The 25,485-nt window shown below is 35.0% G+C and overlaps 1 protein-coding gene across 2 annotated transcripts in view; it reads left to right on the forward strand.

The window, feature by feature from the left end:
• Window positions 1-25,251, forward strand: part of SLF1 (SMC5-SMC6 complex localization factor 1) — an 83,021-nt gene extending 57,770 nt beyond the window's left edge. For both annotated transcript variants that reach the window (XM_035014867.1, XM_035014868.1), the window contains exons 15-21: window positions 381-528; window positions 16,868-17,013; window positions 18,002-18,165; window positions 18,933-19,066; window positions 20,976-21,068; window positions 21,481-21,663; window positions 24,273-25,251. In XM_035014867.1, the coding sequence (XP_034870758.1) occupies window positions 381-528; window positions 16,868-17,013; window positions 18,002-18,165; window positions 18,933-19,066; window positions 20,976-21,068; window positions 21,481-21,663; window positions 24,273-24,754 (1,350 nt within the window). In that variant the 3' untranslated portion in view covers window positions 24,755-25,251. The remainder of the gene's footprint in view (window positions 1-380; window positions 529-16,867; window positions 17,014-18,001; window positions 18,166-18,932; window positions 19,067-20,975; window positions 21,069-21,480; window positions 21,664-24,272) is intronic.
• The last annotated feature ends 234 nt before the right edge of the window (window positions 25,252-25,485 follow it).

Consider the following 25,485-nt stretch of genomic DNA (forward strand, 5'->3'; position numbering starts at 1 on the left):
AAGCCAGATACTTCCTCATTGGTTAAATGAAATTATCGCCATACTAAAGCACTTGACACTATTGAATAATGTTATTTTAAAAGTTTATTATAAGCTATCCATATATTAAGTCCTGGAGGTTTTGTTGTATTAACTCTTTTCATGTGGATATAAAGATATAGATATGGATAGGGGGAGGAAAGAGAAGAGAAGGAAGGAGAAGCAAGAGAATGGAGAGAGGGAGTTAACTTACTAGGGTTCTCAGGAATACCTATTAGTATGAGCATACCCTGTATTCTTAAATAACTAAGCTTTGCCTCAACAAGTATTCAAAATAAACACTGATAAAAAAATAGATAATTTAGTATGTTTTACTAATATTTTTCCCATCTTAATGTTAGGTCTTCAAACATGAGCTAGCTTACTTACTGACTGGAATTCTTGGAACAGCAATAGATTATTGGATCTTCCTTGGTCTTAAGAGGGGTAAAAATGTGATGCGACACATGTCTGATGACTTAGGAAGTTATGTTTCCCTTTCATGTGATGGTAAGTGATCTGTATTATGTTTCTCATAGACCTATTATGTGATTTTCCTTTAGGCAGTTTGTAATCTTTAACATACATTCATATGAAGTTTTTTAAAAATACTTTCATATACACTCACTTGTGTACGTATATATACATAGATACACATACATGTGGATATATGTATGAACACGCATACACATAACAAACAGTATAAAGAAGGTAAAAATTACTCATAATGGATGCTCTCACACAGATAAACACTTTTCATCTTTTTCTTTCCAGTAATTTCTCAGTATTTTTACATAGTTGAACTCATGTAATTTGTATTCTTATTTTCTTCTAAATGTTACATGAGCCTTCACCCCATACACATAATTTATTATTCAAAATATTATTTTGATAATTTCATAAATTTGAATGTTCTAGAAAATAGTACCTGCAAATAAATTATTATATATGTACATATAATACTATTGTTTTCCTTAATAATATAACTAAAAATTATAAGTAAACTACCCTATGCAAGTAAACACTTAACCAGACAAATTTATTTATTTTTATTAACTAGACAAGTTTAAATCTGTTCATTCTCTTTTCATTGAAGAAATAGATTAGCTTTGTTATGTATGGTGTTTTGGAATCTTACATGGTAAGAACTATTTTTAGTCCCTTTAATATTTGTAATCATTCAAGTTGAATAGAAAGCATTATCTTTTGTGCAGGGAGCAGGGAGCCCAATGCAGGACTCCTCAGGTCTCTTCCTGCAAAAATACTTAACAAAAGACAATGAAGTTTATTGACTCAGAATACTTATGTTATAAAGCCACTTGGATTAATTTATATTATATCACTATTTAAAACATTTACCCCGTGTACCTGTTGCTGTAAAATTTTCCTTATTATAAAAACCTGCGACTATTTCTTTCCCATTGAGTCTGGTGATATAGCAAACGAGCAAGGATTAAGCAAAAATAAATAATTTATATATAATTTTCTCACTCTTTCTCCTCTCCCCAATCATCTCTTCTAATTTTAAAATTTCCTCTAAAATAAATGGGGGGAGGAATATTATTTAAGCAATGTGGTAACAGAACTCATTTTCTCATGCTCACCTTATGAAAGGTTTGGTCTCCTAAGTGAGGAAGGCTTCCAAAAGACCTGAGGTACATTCCTGAACTTTAAAGTCTGTTTAGGGAACTATGCATCTTTTTATTTCTCTCTTGTATTGTAACTTCCTAAAATGAACGTATTGTTTAAAACAAGTGAGTTTGTGGCCCTCCAATATATAAATTTTTATATACTTTAAAAATTTTAGATTGCAAATTATTCTTTTTTGTTACACTTGTGTTTCAGTGCATCTAGGTTTTATGTAAAAGAAAAAGTTCTTGAATATGCTGTCAATCACTTTAATGCTTTGAAAAGACATTCTAGAATAGGAATCCAGGATTAAAACTAGGTTCAGGATTTATTCGATGATGCCCTCTAAAGAGGGGTCTCTTTTTATACTACTGACGTTAGAAGATTTTTATCTTAAGCATTTTATCTTTTTTTTTTTTTTTCTTTTTCTTTTTCATTGAGCTGAGGGGTAATTACTGTTCCTTTTGTGGAGTAGCTGTCCTTTGTTGCATGACTTTTTAACATTTCTTAGCTCAAATTCAATTTTCCTTTAGGATCTTTTATTATTTCTTTCACACCATTCCTACTGGGTAGTTCTTTTGTTACTGGTGTTGTTTTAGAAAAGCAAATTTCTGTCATCATTTGCTAGCATCAGAACTAAACATTCAGCTAAAAGGATTCCCCTGTTTTTATTCCATAATGAAACTTCTTTGAGTTGGGGGACCCAGGCCAGGATTAGTGGTGGCTTTAGAGACTTCAATGACTTTGGAGTCAGTATAGTTATATTTGTTGTTTCCAGTATGTATTGGTCACCTTTAGGGAAATATAATTTATCTTATAGTTTAGTCAAATGCAGGAAATACAAGCCTGTACTAATAGGGTTCTCTATACATCACTTTCAGTGATTGCTTCTCTCATATTCTGAATTTCCCTTTGCTTTTAAAGCAGGGTATTGTTATTCACTCTTATTTCCACCTTTCACATGACAAATTTTAATCCAGTAAGTTTTAGTCTGTGACTGACTTAAGCTAAATCTACACCTAATGTTACCATTACAGTTCTTTTTTTTTTAAGATTTTATTCATTTATTTTTGCGAGAGAGAGAGAGAGAGAGGGAGAGAGAGCGCACATGAGCACATGAGCCCGGGTGGGGGGGGAGGAGGGACAGAGGGAGAAACAGACTCCCACCCAGCAGGGAGCCCAGGACCCTGGGATCATGACCCAAGCCGAAGGCAGATGCTTAACCACCTGAGCCACCCAGGCGCCCCACCATTACAATTCTTTCAACATACTGAGCAATTACTTTGCTTCCCCAGATAATGTTTGATCACTAATATTTAAAACTCTAATTGAGATTTAAACTATATCCATGTTTGGGGCACCTGGGTGGCTCAGTTGGTTAAGCGACCGCCTTTGGCTCAGGTCATGATCCCAGAGTCCTAGGATCGAGCCCTGCATCGGGCTCCCTGCTGCACGGGAAGCCTGCTTCTCCCTCTCCCTCTGCCTGGCGCTCCCCCTGCTTGTGCTCTCTCTCTTCTCTCTCGGTCAAATAAATAAATGAAATCTTAAAAGAAAAAAACAACTATATCCATGTTTGAAATTCTTTTTTTTTACCCTTCTCAAAACACACAAAATTGGTCCCTTAGGCTTCTTAATTTGGCTACAGGTAGGCAGTTTTAAAAATTTATTTCTAGGACGCCTGGGTGGCTCAGTTGGTTAAGCGACTGCCTTCGGCTCAGGTCATGATCCTGGAGTCCCTGGATCGAGTCCCGCATCGGGCTCCCTGCTCGGCAGGGAGTCTGCTTCTCCCTCTGACCCTCCCCCCTCTCATGTGCTCTCTCTCAAATAAACAAATAAAATCTTAAAAAAAAAAAAAATTTATTTCTAGGGCGCCTGGGTGGTTCAGTTGGTTAAACGACTGTCTTCGGCTCAGGTCATGATCCTGGAGTCCCGGGATCGAGTCCCGCATCGGGCTCCCTGCTCGGCAGGGAGTCTGCTTCTCCCTCTCCCGCTCCCCCCTCTTGTGCTCTTTCTCTCTCTCTCACTCTCTCTCAAATAAATAAATAAAATCTTTAAAAAAAAATTATTTCTAAAATACTATCTTCCTAATTTTTTGTTGTTAGTATGTCTTGATTTTATACCTTTGTCAAGAGACAGTAATCAGGTGAACAGTTTGTCTTTAAGAGAGCAGTAGCTTTTCTATAGCTAATATGTAAAATTAAAGTGTTTATTATGGACTTCGTAGCATAATACTTTTATCTGCACAAGGGGACCAGGTGTTCTAATAATGTCCTTTTTGTCAGCATGTTGATACTTTGTTGAAGAACCATTTCTTTTTCTCTATCGCTACCCCTGCCATCCCCCCCCCCCCCCTTTTTTTTTACTATTTTTTGGCATTCTTTTTTTTTTTTTTTTTAAGATTTATTTATTTATTTGAGAGGAAGAGAGAGTCCCAAGCAGACTCTGCACTAGGTGGGTAGACTAACATAGGGCTCAATCCCACAACCCTGAGATCAGGACCTGAGCTGAAACCAAGAGTCGGTCACTTAACCCACTGAGCCACCCAGGCTCCCCTCTTTGTATTATTCTTTAGTTCAGTTACTATTTTTTGCTTTTCCTAAGTCACTAATAAAAATGTTATAGTTTGGCTGTTATATGACATCCAGTTGAAGATAATGGTCCATCTTTCTCATTTATAGCCAACAGTACATTTTTGTTTTTCTTAGTGCAAAAGTATAAAATTCATATTGTGATGCTACTCAGATTCAGATCTATTAATTTTAGTTTAGTAAAACTGTTGTTAGTTCAGTAGGTAAGTAAAGATCTTTCAGTAGGTAAGTAAAATCCTTTATCCTTTCCATCAGATCTCCTGTCCATCGACCCACATAGATGCCATTCTCTTTTATTTCTGAACACTTTGAACAGAAAGTTTCCTTATCTCCTTTTCTGTTTTTTAAGATCAAGTGATCCAAAAGGGTTTTGTTTTGTTTTTTCTTTTTTTTTTTTTAATGCCTAATTGAAATTCCTGGTAAATTGGCTAGAACTAGGGGTTGGCAAATTTTTTTGTATGTGGTACCACATAGTAAGTATTGTTGGCTCTACAAGCTCACAGTCTGTCCTCAGCTCTGCAGTTGTAGGAAGAGAAGCCATACACAATATATAAATGGAATGGCTGTGTTCCAGGAAACTTTATTTATAAAGATAGACAGCAAGACATTGTTTCCTAATTTTTAACTTGTTTCTCCTGTTCTTGGCGGGAAGAAAACATGTCATCACAATCTACAATAATACTTTTGATATCTTTAGAGAACTTTAATAAAGCTTCCTTTGCCCTTCTTAGGCTACATCACTATTTTTTCCAAACCTTTATTCACTTTTATTTTTTAAATCTCTATTATAATCCCTCTGCATGCTTCAGGCCTCTTCCATCAATATGTTTTCATGATTTTACTAAGTATCTCATCAAAATGTTCCTATTCTTTTCATTTATTCAGCAGATTTTTATTGCCACTCTATCAGGCATTGATCTAAATGCCATGTATAGTGGAAGTTCGGGCAAGGGGGACAAAACATGGTTCTTAATTTTTTGGAGTTTTTGGTGGGAGAAACAGACTACAATTAGATTAATGTAAATACATCATTTAAAAATGCTAAGTGCTTCAAACAAGAAAAACTAGGTGTTGAGATGAGTGAATTTACACTTCATATCAGGTAGTCGAGGAAAGCAGTACCTAAAGGGTAAGCAGGAGTTTGGCAGAGTCAGGAAAGGCATCTCCCATTAGAAAACACAACATTTACCAAAACTGAGACAGGAAAAGGGGGACCTGTTTGAAATCTTATGGTAGCTGGCTGCTGGCAAGATGCAAGGAGAAGAGTGAATAAAGGCAGAGGAAGAGTTGAGGAGTTAGAAGCCATTTTAATAAAGGAGTGGCATGATGTGCTAAATTTTTTTTAAAAGATGATCTGGGCTTAGCTTTCTAGGTTTATTGCTCTCTGCCAATTACTCATTTGTTCATTTATCTTTCAAATACTAAATGTTTCTTCTCTGCAAGTCAGTGACCTATAACCTGTGAGGAATACAAAAATGATCCTGCCCTTAAAGGTCTTACAGTCCCGTGGCTTAGTTTCTTGTGTTCTATTGTTCATCTGTTATTTATTATTCCCTTTAAATGTGTTACCTGATAATATGTGGATCCACTATAGTTAGTATTTTCTATTTTTTTTAAAGCTATCAAATGGTCTTTCTGGATGAATAACTTCATTTGGTCATTTCTTTTGAACTGTACAGTGCAAGTTATTTCTGTTTTGTTTTTGCCTCTGCTTAGAGGTGATGTGTTAAGAGATTGTAGTAAATGCTGTGATGATAGGCTTTTTTTTTTTTAATGTGTAACTAGAGATTTTATATTCAAAAGAATTCTTGCAGAATAGAAGAAAATTTTTGTAAACCATGTATCAGATGAGGGGTTAATATTCAAAAGATATAAAGAACTAACAAAACTTAATAGCAGATAAACAGTCTATTAAAATTTGGGCAGAAGAACTAAAGAGACATTTTTCCAAAGAGGACATCAAAATGGCCAACAGGCACGTGAAAAGATGCTCAGGATCACTAATCATCAGGGAGATGCAAATCAAAATGACAGTGAGATAACCTCACCAGTTAGAATGGATATCATCAAGAAGACGAGACAAGAGCTGACAAGGTTGTGTTTTTAAAAAAGCGGGGGGGCTGAGGCGGGGACCTTTATGCACTGTTAGTGGGAATATAGGATAGTCCAAATATTATGAACAATAATGTGGAGGTTCCTCAAAAAATTAAAATTGATCTACCATACAATTCAGCAGTACCATCTTTGGGTTCATACCCAAAGGAAGTAAAAACAGCATTTTGATGAGGGTTATGCACACCCATTTTCACAGCATTATTCACACTAGCCAAGATACGAAAAAACCCAAATGCCTATCATTGGATGAATGGATAAAAAAGATGTGGTGTACATATACATTGGAATATTATTCAGCCATGACAAAGGAGGATATTCTGCCATTTGAAACAACATGGATGGACCATGAGTGTATTATGCTAAGTGAGATAAGTCACACAGAGAAAGACAAGTACTGTATGATATTACTTACATGGGGAATCTTTAAAATCAAACCTGTAAAAAAAAAAAAAGTAAAATTGATGTGGTATGATGTTGGGGTCCTGGAGTGAATGGTCAAGAAAGAATTCTTGAGATGTCTTTGGTGCAAAAAGATGTTTCTTTTTAAGCACAGGGACAGTACCCGTGGGCAGAAAGAGCTGCACTGGGGTTATGAGGAGTGACTGATTATATACTTTTAAGTTGGGAGGGGGTTAAGGATGGGGTGTAAGTCTCTAAGGAATTTGGAAGCAAGTTTTTTAGGACCTGAGGGGCTAGCTGTTTATAGGAAAAGGCCATTAGTAAAACTTTAGTCACAAGACCCTTCAGATGTTTGTCAGTGGGCCATATGTTTGGAGGATGATTGCTAACATATATCTGGGGGGAGGGGGCAGAGATAAAGGAAGTTTCCAAAGGGATTTTTGTATGTTAAAGAAGACTTACAGGATCCTGGAAGTTGGGCTAATGTCTAGCTAAGGTTGCCTTTTGCCTCCGGCAAAGTATTAACATTGAGGCAGTTGAGTGGTAGAGGAAGGTCACTCTGCCTGTCTCAACTACTAGTCAATGGGCTACAAAGGAAATTTAATTTATTTTTCTTACACATTTATTTTGCCTTTGTTCTCCACATCAAAATGATGGTTAGTATAGGATGGGAAGTGGGGGGATAAGATTGATTGTGTTTAAGGGTACAAACTTGAAACGAGTAGTAAATAAGCCATAGAGATCTAATACACCGTATAATAAATACAGATAATATTATACTATAATGATGTTATATAATAAATGTTACTTCAATGGCAGTCACATTATAATATATAAATGTATCAAAGTGATAGGCTGTACACCTTAAGTTTATAAAATGTAACATGTCAAGTTGATTAAAATCTTCTGATGATCATTCTTCAGTTTACTGCTTGCACAGTTTCTATAACACTTAGAGTCTAGTAGGCTGTGAGTAGTCAGTTGTAACAAGAGGTTATAAATAACTCCTTTCTATTGTCCAGTTCTTATAAATTGCAGTTTGGGAAAGGATTATTTAAATTCTCAATCTCCTCTTTGTGTGGGACTAGGTGGATCTACTTAACATCTGACTGGAGCCATTTGCCCATATGGCAGTGTGCCTTAAGGCAAGAACTTCAGGTCTATTTAGGCAAGGCAGAGTTTCTAGCTTAGCCTAGGCACTTTTTATATTTTGGGCTGGATAATTCTTTATTGTTGGGGACTTTCCTGTGAACTATGAATTGTAGGGCATTTAGTAGCATCCAAGGCTTTTGACCACTGGATGCCAATAACACCTCCCACCCTAGTTGTGACAATCAAACATTGCCAAATGTTCCCTGGAGTAAAATTCTCCACCCACTTAGTCCATTCTTTTTCACCTCCCCCTCTCTTAACCCCCTCCCCCAATTGAACAAATCAAACAATCAAGGACTGCAAGGATACCATCCCTTAGCCTTTTGGTAAGGCATTTGAACAGGAAAGGACTTAAATTGGTTGTCTGGTGTCTTTTCAGCCTAAAGAAACTCAGCGCCTGACTATAGAGGTCAAGTTTTATACTTGTGTATATTGTGTCTTTGAACCTCTTCTGTTTGTGTGAGGCTCCTGTATGAAAGGAATTAAATTTGTTATTTTTCTGTTAATCTTTCTTATGTCAATTTAATTAATAGAGCAGCCAAAAGAATCCAGAACGGTTGAGGGAAAATTTTTCCTCCCCTACAGTTGACCACATAGAGAGTAATTTTACTGCTCGCTCTGGGGCTGCTCCCACTGAGAGATCCTGGGACCACTGACAGAAAGCCAGCAGAAAGTAAGACTTCTTACCATGTCAGTGTCCCAGATCTCTTCCTACATGGCCCGGTGGAAGCAAGAATGGTGAGAGTCCTCTTTTTGCTTTTCTAAATTTGGATTAGCAGGAGGAAATATTTGTGAAACTAGTTCCTTGCATATAGTGACTCTGTTAAAGGTCTGTTATGAGTAGTCTTGGTTTTTATTGATCATTTTCCTCCCAGAGACAGTCACTGTTTTTCTTTGTCTCTCTTATGTTGTTTGTCACAAGGAGGAAAACCATAGGGTATAACACAAGCATAAGCCCCATAAACCTACTTTTTTGAGCCAGTGGCCTCACAGACTGGTGAGTTCATGGTTCTCATCAAACAGGTGTATGTTTAGACAGACTTTGTTGTGGGTCAACATGCACATAAGGTAAAGGCTTTTGGAAGCCAAACCTGCAAAATTGGGGTGCACGGGTCAAGCATTTAAAGGCTATTAGAGTGCCCACCACCTAACTCAGTGACTCCCATATTAGGATAAGTTGGTCCTAGAGCAGGTTAGATAGACACTAGGTCACCCACCAACCTCAAGACGATTTCTGTGCCATGAGATACTTTGTAAAAAAAAAAAAAAAAGAAAGAAAGAAACTCACAATCCCCCAAAACGAACATCCCTATTAAGTATTACTCTGGCTCTGAGAGACCTGAGGCTCAGTTAGTGTACATATAAGAGAAACTAGATGAGGTTTTACGTTTGCTTGTTCTGTGTCTTGAGAGCTTGGCTTTATGACCACTGGGAATATTTTTCCATCGTTTCTGTCAGCTGGAAGGTGCACATACCAGCATGCCGATTGGTGGCCAGTTGAGTAGACTGGAGTTCCGAGACATGAAGTCATAAGCAGCACTCCCTTTGTCTGACTGTGCAAGCTGTGAGGGGAGTTTATCGTGAGAGGTCCCAGTCCATAAGAGGCCTTAGTCATCTCATCCTATGTTGTTACTGCTAGAAAAGTCCCATTCCAGTAGTGTCTGCACACTGTCGCAGATTAACATGTCTGTGAGCAGAGACACTATTTTCACAATACCATTTTTACTGTAACAACTTCTGTAGACTCTTTGAATGATCTTCTTGGATCATAGGGGCTGCATCTTCTGTACCCTGTCTCTTGGGTCTATGGTAAAGATTGATTCTAACATGGAAAGGTGCCTCTGGGTCTTTCCATAAAAAGGCTTACTGGTTTGAGTTGTTATTACGATTAGTATAAGATCCCTCATGTCAATGGCCAGACAACTTTATAGTATAAAAATATATAATTGGTTATATATAAAAGGAAAAATTTTAGAGAGCTCTGTCTTAAACAGTTATCTTATTAGTGCCTCTGGAAAGACCAGATTTAAAAACAGGGACCCACAGGAATATAATAGCTAGCCTTAAGGACACCCTTAACAAGATTAAAAAAGAGAAATTAGAACAAAAATTAAAGTCCACATCCCATATAAATTCCCTATCTTAAATTCCAGCCCCATCTCCTCAGCAAATTCCCTTAACTTCCCAAATTTCCCTGTCTTCTCCCCAAAATTCCTCAAACACCCAGCTAGCTACTTGTATTTCCTTTTGCTGAAAGATTTACTTAGAGCTTTCTAGCCTCATCTGCAAGCCCAGAGTGTATTGGTTACTAGTGTAAATGCTGAAGGCTAGGAAGTAAATTTAAACAGAAGCACCTGTAATGGGCAGTAGGCCTCCGTCTGCTATTTCTTAAAATTCCTCCTACTTCACAGGATTCTGTAATCAGCCCCTGCTAGGTTCCGGCCTTCCTATACAGTGTCCCTTGAGGATGTGTGTGTACTGGACCCCCACTGCAAAAAATTCATGACCCATGAACACCAGCAAATCTTTTATATGATAAAGCCCTCTTATCTCTACTTTCAGAAGACTTACCAAATTTAGAGAACAGAAAGATTAGTGGCCATTCACAACCCCACTAGGGGGAACCTTGATTAGCTGCAAAAGAGTATTCTCCCCACCCATAGTTGTGCTGCAGTTAACTGACAAGCCAGATGGATCCCTGAGGAAAAATCCGCCTGAGGAAACAGAAGACCAGAGTATCTCTTAGACCCGCCTACAAATGATCAGCTGATGGCCTAAAGGCTGATGTTCAGGGTCTCAGAAGCAACAGTAGAGGCTTTTTCCCCTAAGATGAATTGGGCCAAGATTGAATTCTGCAATCAGAAAGAAGGCCTTTGTGTTTTAAAACATTACAGAAACGTTACAAAGGTATATTGCACTAAACCCTGAAGTTTTAGATATGGAAATCTTTAGGTTTCTATCTTAGTTGGAAATTTTTTCCATGATATAAGACCTTATCTTACAGATCTTTGCAAAACCGGGAATGAAGCCCTAGAAACAATTACCATCCCCCAAATCTTCCCTATGAATCTTAAAATGCTGGTAGATTGTAAAAGATTGGGATATTGAAAATAGAATTGTCCTACACTTAAGAAAAGGAAAGAAAAATTTAAATAGCAATCACCACATTTCTGATAAATCATAGGCAAATATGCCCCAAAAGCTCCATTTTGGAGAAAACTTGGATACTAGGTGCATTTGTGATGTAGATTTTCTACAGCCACATACTCTAAGACCTAAGATCCATTCTTTGAAGTGCAAACTTTAGGGAGAAGTTTTTTTATCTGAAGAAGTAAACAAAGGAACTATTTAGAAATAAAGCTAATAAAAAAAATCTTAAATGTCATCTCCATAAATACTGAAGAGCTTTAGCCATCTGAGCAGGTGAATTTAACTTGTTCCCACTGTCAAAACAAAATTTGGATCCAACTGCTCTTTTATAAATTTTGCATTATCATACCCATCTCATGACTAAAATTTTAAAACAAAAGCTGTGAGGGCTGTTTGCAGGTGTGTGTGTGTGTGTGTGTGTGTGTGTGTGTAGGGTAGATGTATAATATTCTACCTCTGGATAGTACTGCTAAAATTATAAAAAGAACTCTACTTAATTGGCTTAAAAACAAACAGTCCGTATAAATGGATTAAATAATCTTAAAATTCTCAGAAATACATCAGGCTAATGCAAATGCCTTTTAGGTCCACATAATCTGGGAAAGTATTGAGTATTAAAGCTAGTTTAAGTTCATTGGTTTAATTAAAATAAATATGTCTTTAAAATTACCAACATTGAATATAATATAGACATATAACTTTTACTCTACCCAAGTTTATTAGTGAAATTAGTTCATGTTATCTCAAAAAAATTTGTGAGCAAGAAAAATAGATTGGGATGATGGCTGGCTTTGTCTAATGTCTTACGACGTTTTCATGGGTAATCTGAATATAATTGTTGGGAGCAAGTGATTTAGTTAGATGTAAGTGGGGTAAGAGTTTTTAGGTTAATTTTTTTCTACGATAATTATGTTTTATGGTATGTGTACTTAAATAGCTTTCCAAATCTCTTTGGTAACTTCTTAAACCCTTAGAGTTTTGCTAAGTCAAGTTAAATGACAGAAATTCATTGAATACCTAGATCATTTCTAAACTGATGAAATAGTGAAACATAAATTACTATATAAAGGTTTATCCACTTCTGGTTTCCTTTTACAGAGGAACTAAAGATACTTGGTGTGTTAGTAAACTTGTCTTTTGTCTCTTTGGCAAGTTTACTATGAGGAATAATAGACTTCTAGAGATTTTAAAATGCATTCAAAATTTGTTGATAATAGCACAATTGTCTACGTCCTCATTTTCACTAGAAATTAAATTTTCTGAGGGTTTTTAAGAATTTTGATTAATGTATGTAATTAAGACTACTGGAATAATAGGGGAAATAACTGCATGCAAGGAAAATAAGTTGAGTTTTTGACTAAGAGAAGGTATGAGGTATGGAGATGTGTTTTTGGTAAGGGGAAAACAGTTTTATCTTGATTGTTTCATAATGTGAAGGAGAGACAGAATTTTACCTTGTGTGGTCAAGTTGGCTAAAATTCAATGAATTCATTATAATTGTTTTTTAAAAATAACCTTTGATATCAGTAATGTACTTATGTTTAAGTAAAACTGGAAGTATTCTTTCATCTGCTAAAAGGACAAAGTTTTCTTGAAAGATCCATTTGCTTTTGATAATGTGAAAGGTTTTTCTTCGCCTTTTAAATCTGTCTAGAAAATATTCTCTGTATTATCAAACTAAATACTTATTTTGTCTTTGTGAATTCTTTGATTACTTAAGAAAACAGTCTCCTCTTAAAAGAGCTAAGGTTTTGTTTTTTTGTTTTTTTCCCAGCTAAATTTCTATATTTGAGTGCAAAGGTTTTAATTGTCACTTTCGTGAAATTATTTCACAGTGGCTTAGGATTCTGTTTGACCAAGTGTTGTAAAATCTTTTGATATTCTTGACAAACTTCCCAAAATCAAAATTTAAAAAAAAAAAAAAAGATTATTTGACAGAGATAGCAAGAGAGAGAACACAAGCAGGGGGAGTGAGAGAGGGAGAAGCAGGCTTCCCACGGAGCAGGGAGCCCGATGTGGGGCTCAGTCCCAGCACCCTGGGATCATGACCTGAGCCGAAGGCAGACGCTCAATGACTGAGCCACCCAGGCGCCCCCCAGAATCAAATTCTAAATGAAGTCTTTTTTTGACTTTGAAATAAATTTGGGATTTTGCAGAGGGTGTCTGGAATATTATAAAAGATATGTTCTCTCTCCTTGTCAAATGAGCAATTCTAAACTAATTAGGTTTAAATCACATGGGAAACATTGTCAAATAAGAAGCAATACTTAAGCCTTCTTTATGTTGTATTTGTGTAGGTGTATGTAAGTGTTCCAAAAATAATAGGAAATTCTGAGATATCTGATATGTCCTGGTGTATGTTATCACTTGTAATTCTAGCTTTAATCTTAAGATGTATGCCACAGAAATAACCAAATTTTCTTAATTGCATTGTAATAAACTCTTACAGACCCTTAACCACAGCCATTTTTAAGTCTGTTATTTACAGAGAATTATTGTTCTTCTCTGTTGCCTTTGCAAATACATTTCATCGCCAGAGAGATTCATGGAAAGGACTGTGACAAATACTCTAGAATATGTGTTTCTGATCATTTTAAGATCATAACATTTAACTGGGTAAGAATTTGCAGAACTCTGATGGAGAAACATAGCTTCATAAAACTGCAAACTTAAGATTAAAATCAACAAGAACTAATTTGGGGGACTGAATGAACTAATGAGGATGATGATTATTTTTATGACTTTTTGTTTGCAGCATTGCTGGGTCAATGTTATGTTTTTCCACTTTTAAGGAAACTTTACAATAAATTGGTAAAATATACTATCCTTTGTAAACAAAGATGAAATGCGTACTTTTTCTCCCTACCTTATCTCTCTGGAAGTCAGAAGCTTCTTAGTATTCTTATTTTCATGGTAGTGTAGCTATTTGCATAAGTTCAATAAGAATCTGTTCTCCTTGTAACAGGACACAATTGGAAACATTGGTTGTGTTGCCAAAACTTTGGCTGGAATGTCATATTTGAGAATGTGCATAGAATCAGATATGACCAGACAGCTTTAAGGAACTAAAGCTGACTTCATGGAGTCATTAAATCCCCTTGGAAAAACAGCCTAGTACCTTGCTTTCAGGGTTCCCAACAGCCTTACCAGGTAAACAAGGTCGCATCCTGGCAGGCTCAGAAACCTAGATATTTTGGAGACCTCAAGAAAAGAGGAATTTATACACATCTATAGATATAACAGACAAAGTCTGATGGCAAGACCTTGGCCTGGCTTCCTAGTCTCAAGATCTTCTAAAAATTCAATCTGAGGGGTGCCTGTTTGGCTCAGTTGAAAGATCATGCGACTCTTGATCTTGGTCATGAGTTCAAGCCCCACATTGGGTGTAGAGATTACAAAGAAAAATACAAAAAACTTTTAAAAAATAAATAAAAACTGAAAGTTCAATCTGAAATTCCTTATGAAAAGTTCCAACAAAGCAGATTTAGAAGAGCCTGTATGATCAGGAACTATTCTTGCTGCACTTATGTAAATAATCAGGCCGAGTTTACTGAAACTAGACTTAATTTTTAAATGACTTAGTCTTATTGTGTTTATATTTGATTAAATGGAGGGGACTGTAGAGAGAAAAATTGTTTCAGTAATACACTTTTATAGATATCAAATTCTGTTGCTGTTAATTGTCTTTGAGGTCTTGTTTTCTGCCTGTAAACTGGACTAGATCCTGAATTCTTCTAGTTCCTTCCTCCAGTATTTGGCTATAACTGTCCAAACTGACACTTCTAAATTTTCTCCCACCTTTCTGACTTGGAAACTCTGAGAACTGAAACTGCCCTCTTCCTGAAGCTGTGCAAGCAAAAGCTGGACAACTTGATATAAACTTTAGAGAAATTACCACAGCAGCTCATGCATGGACTGTCTCTATGCCTATTGCTGTGTGGCCACTCAGAAAACTCACCAGAGACATTGAAACTGCAAACCATGAAAATCTTTCAGATTGCCACTGCCTGCTCTCATTACATCTGAAGATGTTTTGAGCCAGACATCTAGAAATCTTGACTGGCTGCCTTCGGAACTTAGAGATTTAGATTATAGTCTGCCCCAACCATTAGCATTTGCTATTGTTTTGCTTCCATAGAAATAATCTTAGTAAATTCCTGATATTTTGTACAATGTACACCTAACTTTGGGAGCCCACCAGTATCACTACCTCCTGAAATGAGACACAACTCTTCTAATTGAACTGACCAGTTCTCAGGGCTAAGATACTGGTTCAGTGAGGTGGAGCAATCTACCAACTCAACTTCTAGAATGTGAAACTTTTTGGGAAGTTTCAAAGACAGAAATGAAGGGGAGCAGAATATGCTGCCCCAGAATGTGCCACTTTAGCATGTGGGTTATTTTGAGCTGAAGACAATCAATAATCAAAAGACTCAGGAAGAACTTTTCATTACTCCCTTAACTGCCTAAAAGAATGTAGATAGAGGGACTTGTCCAGGAAGAGAGCTACGACCAGAGCTACCACCATAACTACAAAGTGTATAAGATAGATGTGGTAAGCTAAGTCCAAGTTTGGCAGAGCCTGTTTGTTCAGATTCCTGTCTGTGTTCCATTGTCTCTGCATAGCATGTCAAATACTTGTTTACCAAACATTTGCTTTTCCCATCTTCCTGAAAATTGTCCTCCTTTCCTTTGAAGCCCCAGACCTCCATCCCCATTCTCTTTAACTCAGGATGGCGTATAAACCTCAGTTACCTGTCTTTGAACCTTTCATGTCTATGAGGCTCCCGTATGAAAGGAATTAAATTTATTTTTCTCCTGTTAATCTATCTTACATCAATTTACTAGACCAGCCAAAAGAACCTAGAAGGATAGAGGAAAAAATTTTTCTCCCCTACAGTAGTGAATATGCTGTGTTGTATAATATCACAACTTTTTTTCTCCTGTTTTAGTTTTAGCTCCCATAGTGTCTTGTTGATTGGTCTTATTTATTCTTTATATTCCACTTTATCATCCATTCTGTTACTTATGCAGAGAGTATCAATGGAGAATTCATAATGTTGAATAGATTATTTTAGGTGGCAAATAGTCATTACAGTTTTTCATTACTTTCAGTTCTTTTGTATATTTATGCATCTCCATGTTATTGCAGAACTTGAGGTTTTCGGAAGAAGAGATTTGAGGCTCTGGGTGTTTTTTCAGTTTTGTTATTTAAAATTACAGTTCCCTCCCCCCACTTCCTATAATAGAGTAGGTACAAACTTCTAAGGAAGTCCTTATACATTCTCTTGTCTTAAATTTTCCTTTTCTTTATACTTATTCCTCCTCTACAGTAATAGGTTTCATGGATGTTGTCAGGGGAAGGGGTCTAATTTCTTTCTTCCTCTCAACTCAAATTAAATAACATATGTGTCCATTAAAAAAAAACAAGTACTGGTTCACTAAAGGCACAACCCCATTATGGGAAAAGATCTTTAACATGAATCAGAAAATATAGTGATAAAAATCCCATACCTATCTATTCATATATTATCTCTCTATTCATGTATGTATTATCTAATTTCAAGATTTTTATTTAAAATAATAAAAAGAAATGATTGTTTCAAATGTGAGAATATGTGCCATAAAAATTTTTTTTCTTGAAAGGCAAGGAATAAGAATATTAGCCGTTTTGGGGGGTTTAAAATTATGTGGATGAATCTTACTGGTGTAGGAATCATCATTTGAATGAATAAAACCTATGCAGAAAATATTCTATAGACAGAACTTTTATAGGGTATAGCAGTAACTATATTTACTTCTTTTGTTTTGTACAGACTTTTCTTCACAGGAATTAGAGATTTTCATTTGTTCCTTTTCCTCTTCCTGGCTTCAAATGTTTGTTGCAGAGGCAGTCTTTAAAAAGTTGTGTTTACAGAGTTCCATCAGTGTTTCTTCTGAGCCACTCTCTCTTCAGAAAATGGTAAGACCACTCTATTCTTCTCATCGCCAAGAAGTGAATTCATAAATTCAACTTTAAGATGTTTGTTATTTCTAATAATTGGACAGAGCTTCTTAACCTTAAATCTTTCAAATTTATATAAATCTATGTAATCTTTCAAATCTATGTAAGAGTGGGTATTTTTCAACCTCAAAAATGAAGTGTAATTAGTGATAGAAATTTTAATTACTTATTTGAGAGTAATTAAGGATTGATAACAGAAAAATAATACAGAAACTTTTGTTTCCTAATCATTTGCCATAGTACATAATTATTTTGAAAAGATCTAGATCCAAAAAATTTTTATGTAGTATTTAATGGTATTTAAAAAGCAAAATTTGTAGATGATGCCAAAGGTTATTATTTTTTATCTTATATATACACATGTGTAAGCTGCATTTGATTCGAGGTTTTCCGGTTTTATCTTGGTTATCTTTAATTAATATCTACTGTCTTCAGCAGTTTCCTCAACAAATGAGAAATATGCTTGTTTATTGGTTGGATTGGGCAAATATTGTTTTGCAGCAATCCTTGTCCTTAACGACTTTTGCTCTTCTTACTCCACTTATTCCAGACTTTTTTTCTGTCAAAGGAAGGCATTACCAAAATGGAAATGACAAAATACTGGTTGTACATAAACCACAGATATTTAAAATATGCAAATGAACCATAACAAGTTGGGCATTAGACTAATCCAAATGAGAACTTTGCTAAAAGAGTATCAAAAGTGAATTTGAAAAAATAATTATTTTCAAGAAGACATTTTTCTTTTTGTGTCTGTTATGTTAATGACCTGGAACTAGACGCTTTCTTATTATTTTAGCATGTTCAAATGAGAAAGGATAGCAACCATAGTGATAAAACCAAGAAAATATAACTAAATGTAATGGTGAAATGAATCAGTAATTTCTTTTGACTGCTTTCCAGGTCTTTGTAGTTGAGAAAGCAATATAATACTATTTTGCAACAGGTATATTCCTATTTGCCAGCTTTGGGGAAGACTGGTGTGCACGGGACTGGAAAGATGCAGATAGCAAAGAAAATAGGACAGCGGCCTTGCCTTGAATCTCAGAGAGCCTTATTAATGCTGAATGGTGCGAAACAGAAACAAGTTGAAGGGCTGCCAGAGTTACCGTAAGTGATGTTTATGGATCACCTTTTTTTTTTTTTTTTAAGATAGCCCCTTTTTGGACACATTCCTTAAACTTTATACTTACCTCTAATGTTGTCTGAATTATACTGCATAGCAGAAAACTCAGTTTGAGATGTATAAAACAATACATATGATCAACATTATTGCTTTAATTCAAGGTACATGTTTTCTCTGTGTTAAGATCAAGTGCTTTCCAAAAAATACAACTGTTTTTCAAATTCTTTCATAGTCGTTTTGCCTGTTTAAAATTACTATTTGTATATAATAAAGATTGGATTTCAGAATCCATAGGCATGTAAGATACTCTGAATTGTTACAGTAGCTTCCCCCACATGCGAAACCTTTTCTAAAAGTATGCTGTAAAAAATTCAGAAAACCTTAAAATGTTTTTAGGAAGAATCGGATCAGAATATGAAAATAAGAATGGGGAACAGGAGCCTGCATTTGAATCTTAGCATTTTGCTTTTTTCTCTTTGCCAAATGTAGTTTACTTGGGCTCTTCCTCTACATGACATTCCATATTCATAAACTTTTCAGTGGGCAGTTGGGGGTACAAGGTTAATAAAAATGCATAAAAATTTGTTTCTGCGCATTTGGAATAAATATAAAAAACAAGCAGTAAAGATTTGAATGAATAGGGGGTTTAAATGAACAGGAGGCTAGATTTTAAAAAGTACTCACTATGTAATGTACACTGCCATGCCTTCATGAAAAACAAGCTTTCATTTTTTTCTTACTTTATTTTCAGAGAGCTGAACCTTGCTAAATGTTCCTCATCGTTAAAAAGATTGAAAAAGAAGTCAGAAGGAGAACTATCATGTTCCAAGGAGAATTGCCCCTCTTTAGTTACAAAGATGAATTTTCACAAGACTAATCTAAAAGGTATTCCAAGTAGCTAAGTTAATTTATGCTAGGAACTTCTTGATTGTAGTCGGTATTTGCAAGTTTTACACACTGGCCCCAATGAATCCTTGAACTTGACTAGATCCAGAAAATACCTTCTTAGATAGCATTTTTTTTTTTTTGAACTGTCATGTATGCAGAGAAAGTGATTGTTTAATATTCAGTATAATAGAATATTTCCTCCCCATTCTTTCTCCCCCTCCTCTTCAGATATTAGCTCATATTGAGCTCATTCCAGACTTGCCCGCCTTACTTTTCTATTCCACCTCAACCTGTGCAGCTTGGGATTAGAGTCTTTTGATTTGAAAGTATAATTCAGTCTTCATCTCTTTCAGTCCTAGACATTTTGTGAACAAAGAATGAGGAGTAGGCTATGTTACATAGCTGTGTTAAGCATATGGACTCTTTTCTCCCAGGCATTGAGCCCAGACTATGAAATGTGTTTGGCTTTTGGTTCTAACTATACTGGAACCTAAGTACCTAAAGGATGGAGTAACAAGAATAGTGCAGTAATAATTCACTTCGGCACCTCTTTTACTTAGTGACCTCTTAACTCACAAATATGTTACCTTCCACAAGTTTATACCTGACCAAAGGAAATTGCTGAGTCTCTTGCTAATGAGCTGTATTGTGCTTTTAATACAAAAATTATTAGGACACCAATGTAAACAGTAAGAGTGAAGCTCTTATAATCTCTCAACATGATAAAAGTTCATAATTGCATTTGATGAATTCAAAATAGCTGCCCATTTAGCTCAAAATGTGAAAAATGTATTAAAGTAGAACTCTGGTATTAACTATACAAACAATGTCCTTTTTCTTTGTTTATTGTGTCAGAAAGTAAAATGAATATGAATGACTTTAGTCTGAATAGCAGAGGGAACTGGGAGGGAGGAAGAGAACTGAGAAATAGTGGAGAAAAAACTTCAAAAGCTTTTCCTTGCATGTAAAAGAAATGTTTTGGTAGAAGTTACAGAGATAATCTATAAAATTGAACACTGTAAAAATGTGTTACTTAGTATTTTATAGCAAGAAAGGGTTTGATTCAGTATTTCATTTGTTTTCTAAGCAACTGCTTATTAAAAGTTTTTTTAATTCCCTTTACATCAAATTATCACTTACATCTTATTAATCTTGGTTACAACAGAGATGGATATAGCCAGCAAGCACTAATTGCATCCCTCCTAGAAAAAACTTTACCATTTCATTTGTCACTCTTATTCAGCTTTAAATGGTACTAGAGTTTTTTGTTTTTTTTTTTCCGTGTGTGTGTGTGTGTGTGTGTGTGTGTTTATATTAAGATTCCCCCATTTCTCCTTCTCTGTGCTGCTGTAGCCAAGCCAGACAGCCTATTGAGAAGCAGCAAACCATCTGTTAATGGATTTGAAGTTCTGAATTATACTTGAGTGTGTAGAGGCACTCGTGCTTAGCCAGAAACATTCATTTGAATTAAGCTATAAATGCTGTATAAAAAAGAGCCATACATTTAACGTAGGTTCATGAATAAATTTAAGAGAGGGCAATTGCACTCTAAACTTTTATTGCTGCAAAACCCAGTATTTTTGGTGTTCTCTGATCATTTGGGGCTTTTATAGCGGGATTGAAGCTTTAAACCTTGAACTAGGGGGAGACAATGCCTGTATTAAACCTTTTGCAGTAGAATTTCATTGCTGAATTGCTGATAGAACAGAAGCTCTATGGATTGGTGGGTATCCCTCCCCCCTCTTTTTTTTTTTTTTAATGTGAGAGATGTTTAAACCAGTCAAAAGGAAAACTCAATAAATAATTTTCTGGCATGGGGCCAGATCTTCTAGTTCATGCCCTTTGATTATTTTCTTTAGTTGATATCTTGTCTTCTCTGGAATAATCTATTAATTTTTTATGGCAGGAGAAACAGCCCTCCATAGAGCTTGCATAAATAACCAAGTGGAGAAATTGATTCTTCTTCTCTCTTTGCCAGGAATAGACATCAATGTTAAAGGTAAGTTCTATATTTTTGTAGTCTGATCCAGTGTCTTAATGTCTGTGGTATTAAATAGTGTTATGTCAACATTAAGAAAAATCATTTAAGTATATTTACCTAACATATCTTCAAAATATTACCAGTTGCAAAACCAAGAAATTCATCATATATTAATTTATAACTAATAACACAGCAACATTTTTTCTCCATATTTTGATAGATCTCAAAATCATTATTTTTAAATTGTTTTAATTTATTTTTCTTACAGTTAGAAATATGACTACACCTTAGGCGTTTTTATCAAAACATGATATTTCTATATGAATGAAGCACCTAAAAGTCACACTGATAAAGGAAGCAGATTATCAATACTTTACTACCAAAAGACCTACTTTTGCTGTTTTAAAACTTGCCTTGATTTCTAATTTAGACAATGCTGGCTGGACGCCTTTGCATGAAGCCTGTAACTATGGCAACACAGTGTGTGTCCAGGAAATTTTGCAACGTTGTCCAGAGGTAGATCTGCTCACTCAAGTGGACGGGGTGACTCCTTTGCATGATGCACTGTCAAATGGACATGTAGAAATTGGCAGGCTGCTACTACAGCATGGGGGTGAGTGCATTTATGCTAAACGGGTTTTGATAAATTATCCAGTTTTTTGATGAATTCCCTCAGAGGTAGATAGCATGTTATGTTTAAGGTCTGCAAGGAAAAATGCCTTTATTTCATATTAATGAAAAAAATAAAAGGTCTCCGAGAACAAAAGCACCTTTTATTTAATAGGGATACCTTTTCATAACATGTAAATATTTATTTATTTTTATTAATTATAAAGCCTGTTTAGATTTGTGTATGTGAGTGTATTTTGAATTGAGTGTGTTTTAAATATTCTTTTACTTAAAGTGTGTAATGTCTTTGTGAACCAGCCATTTCTGAAAGCTTATTAATAAATGAATTTAAGTGTTCCATTGTGGTTACTTGGGTTTTCCATTCCTGTTTCATTTCTTGTGTATAACTGTTAACTCGATTAATCTTTTTTTTTTTAATGAGTCATTTCTTTACAGACTACAAAAAGAAAGCTAGCCTAGAATATCTTTTCTTCATTCACATTTTGCAGTCAATTAAGTTACAGTGGGAAGATTTTTTTCAAATGGTGGTAACTGTTGTGCAGGGGTTTTGTGATGGAGATAACTTGAGCTTCATATTTATCTGCTGCTTTTTCTGATTTTTGATCTCTGCATTTCAGAAAGCACCCCCACTCCCCTCTTCAGTGACATTCTTCTTACATGTGAACTGAATAATATAAATTTTATGTTAAATTTTGCTGATAACTGATTTGTGTTTTAAAAGAGAAACAAAGGAAAAGTGATGACTAGTTTATAATGCAGAAATAAAATTTTGTGTAAATTTCCTGTTACTTTTATTTGTGCTGATTTTAACTGGAAATGTAAAATTATTTTCTCCTGTAATTAAAGCTATTTCATTCTGCATGAAAATAAAATGCATATTTTCTTTAGATCTTCCCCCCTCCCCCCACGTATATACATATGTGAAAGGTTGTATAGCTTGGTAGCTTAAGCATTTTGGTTATTTATAGTCTTCTCCTGCCCCCTAAAGGCCTTAGTGTGTCTGTTTTACTGACACCATTTCATAATCAATAAATTTTTCAGTTCTTCCACCTTTTTTAGTATTATATGTTTACTAAACTATAATGTTCTGTCTCCTCTGTTTTATTTTTCTACTCAATCATGTATGTGACATTCGAAGTCAGTATTTGGCCTTGCTTCAAATGATCTAAGCAGTGTAAGAGCCATTACTGTAATAAGTCCAACTCTTTAGAAAGAGAATGGGATTATACTGACCAAAGTGAATTTTTCCAGGGCTCTTGTTGAAGAATGGTACATGTATGAGTTCATTGTCATAAGAGAAGAAACCTACTTGTAGTTGAATTTACTGAGGTCCTTTGGCAATTGTACAGATTAAGCTTTGCCTTAGTTGTATTCTGAGTTTGGACCTACCAAATGGTTTAACACCATCATTAAAGTAACTACATCATCTCTTTTCTGTGTGTTACTCAGTCTTGAAAGAAGTAATTTCAGAAGTTTATTTATGTCTCTAAAACCTTTGTTTACTTTTGGTATCTTGTCCATAATTTGGGTTTTTGTTTTTTTGGTTTTTTTTAATAAGAGGAGTTACTTGGTGCAATTTTTTCATTATATTATGAAAAGAGACCTAATTTTGATTTAATTTTATTTTTTCCATAAAATTAAATTATATATTATCAGTGGTTGATCTTTTATATTAAACACATTTTATAAACTAGGCTATTACATATGTTTCATCAGATTTATCATTAGGAATTTTTGCAGCTACACTGTGTTCTCTGACAGTATGTTCTTATGTTGTATGTAGGATCTTCTGATTATGTCTTCTAGTACTAAAACCGTATATCTCTTATAACATTTTTATGGCAGAGTGGATAAATAATGACAGGACTTGACAGACAGAGGGGTACAAAGTACTCAGTGCTATGTGACCAAATACTAAGTCATTGTTGTTTTACCCCTCCCATATTATCCTTTACTACCTAGGGGATAAACTCTTCAATGTTTGGTAAGTAGATATATAGGTTTAGCTAGGACAGAAAGATGAAATCTGACTTTTGACTCAGAGCAGTTAACATTTAATTTTTTGTAAATCAGTTACGTATACTAAAAATTGAACATAAGCAAAGGTAAATGAAAATGTGATCTATGTCTGTGCATGGTTTTATAGTCTACTCTGTTGCAATCACCTGTTAGCAATGGAAGGAGGTAGTACTTCTTTCTCCTTGGTGAAATTATAAGATCCCTTTAAGACTGTTACACAGATTGAAGAAGAACATATTTCGTAAATATCTTCTGGGAACACTGAAATTCGTATTTCAACCTGACAATTTATAAAGTTTTATATGCTTTTTAAAATTTGTGATTATGTATTTTTTTATTGAACTAAGGCATGTGTTTTTAGGCAAACCTAATTAGGCGTTGACTAGAATTCTGGGTTTTTTTAATGTACCTTTATTAGGCAGTCAGTATGTATGGCCAGTTAATTTTGTCAACATGAATTATTACGAAATATGATCGTAATCGGAGACCTGGATGCTTTGGGGAAATAGAGAAAACAACTGTTAAGCTGCCAAAAGAAAAATGTTTTGATGTTGTGCATTTTCTTTTTCACAGGCCCAGTGCTTTTACAGCAGAGGAACTCTAAGGGAGAATTGCCTTTGGATTATGTGGTATCATCTCAAATCAAGGAAGAACTATTTGCTATTACAAAAATAGAAGATACAGTGGAGAACTTTCATGCCCAAGCAGAGAAACATTTTTACCACCAGCAACTTGAATTTGGCTCATTTTTACTTAGTAGGATGTTGCTAAATTTTTGTTCAATTTTTGATTTATCTTCAGAGTTTCTCTTAGCTTTCAAAGGGTTAACTCATCTAAATGAGCTGCTTGTGGCTTGTAAGAATTATAAAGAAACTACCAGTGCTCATACTGACTGGTTATTGGATCTTTATGCCAGAAATATAAAGACATTGCAGACGCTCCCAAATATTCTTAAGGAACTGCCTGAGAATTTAAAAGTGTGTCCTGGAGTGCACACTGAGGCCTTATTGGTGACATTGGAAATGATGTGCCGTTCAGTCACAGAGTTGTCATGATGATACCAAAAAATATGAGTCAACTTTCTAAACATACTTAGCTTGCTTTGTCATTTCGTATGGACTTCATAGCTTATTAACAAATATTAATTTGATTTATTTATTGACAGAATTTGCAGTTTTGCTAAATTTCAAAAGCACTTAAAGAAACTTCTGCAACCCTGTAATGTAGGCTTCTTTTTCCATGTTGTAGAATTTGACTCAAAAGTAAAAAGAGTTTCATTGTTATATACTGCTTTCATTAATCTTTATTATTTCCTGATCTGAAAGTGATATTTATTTATATTGTACATGTAAAACATTTTAATTTAAATATTTTTTGAAATCAAAATGTTCTATCCTCTCTTCCAGGGATTTAAGGTCTTAAAATCATGGCAAGGATATTCATGCAAATGTGCACCTATAAGCATGTAGCTCCCTGTTTATTCTCCGTAGGCTGTTGGACTAAAATACTCATTTTAGTTTTGTGTTTGTAAAATAAACATTTCTAAAATTTACAATAATAATATTCTCTTGGTTTTTAAATGCAGTGAATGTGCCAAGTTTGACAGTTTGATCCCTTGATCTACTTTAACAGTTCATGTACAAAGTTTATTTCTACTCCATGTAACCACTGTTCTGTAAGTGACAACATACTGCTGCATAGTAAGTTTTGCCAAATATTAAGATTATAAGTGGTAACTAAGTAATAGATTTGAGATTATCTAAAATCTTAATGTGTAGTATGAATT

Source organism: Mirounga leonina, unplaced genomic scaffold, assembly GCF_011800145.1.
Source record: "Mirounga leonina isolate KUSES-001 unplaced genomic scaffold, KU_Mleo_1.0 Mir_168, whole genome shotgun sequence".
In the NCBI taxonomy this organism is placed as follows: Eukaryota; Metazoa; Chordata; class Mammalia; order Carnivora; family Phocidae; genus Mirounga; species Mirounga leonina.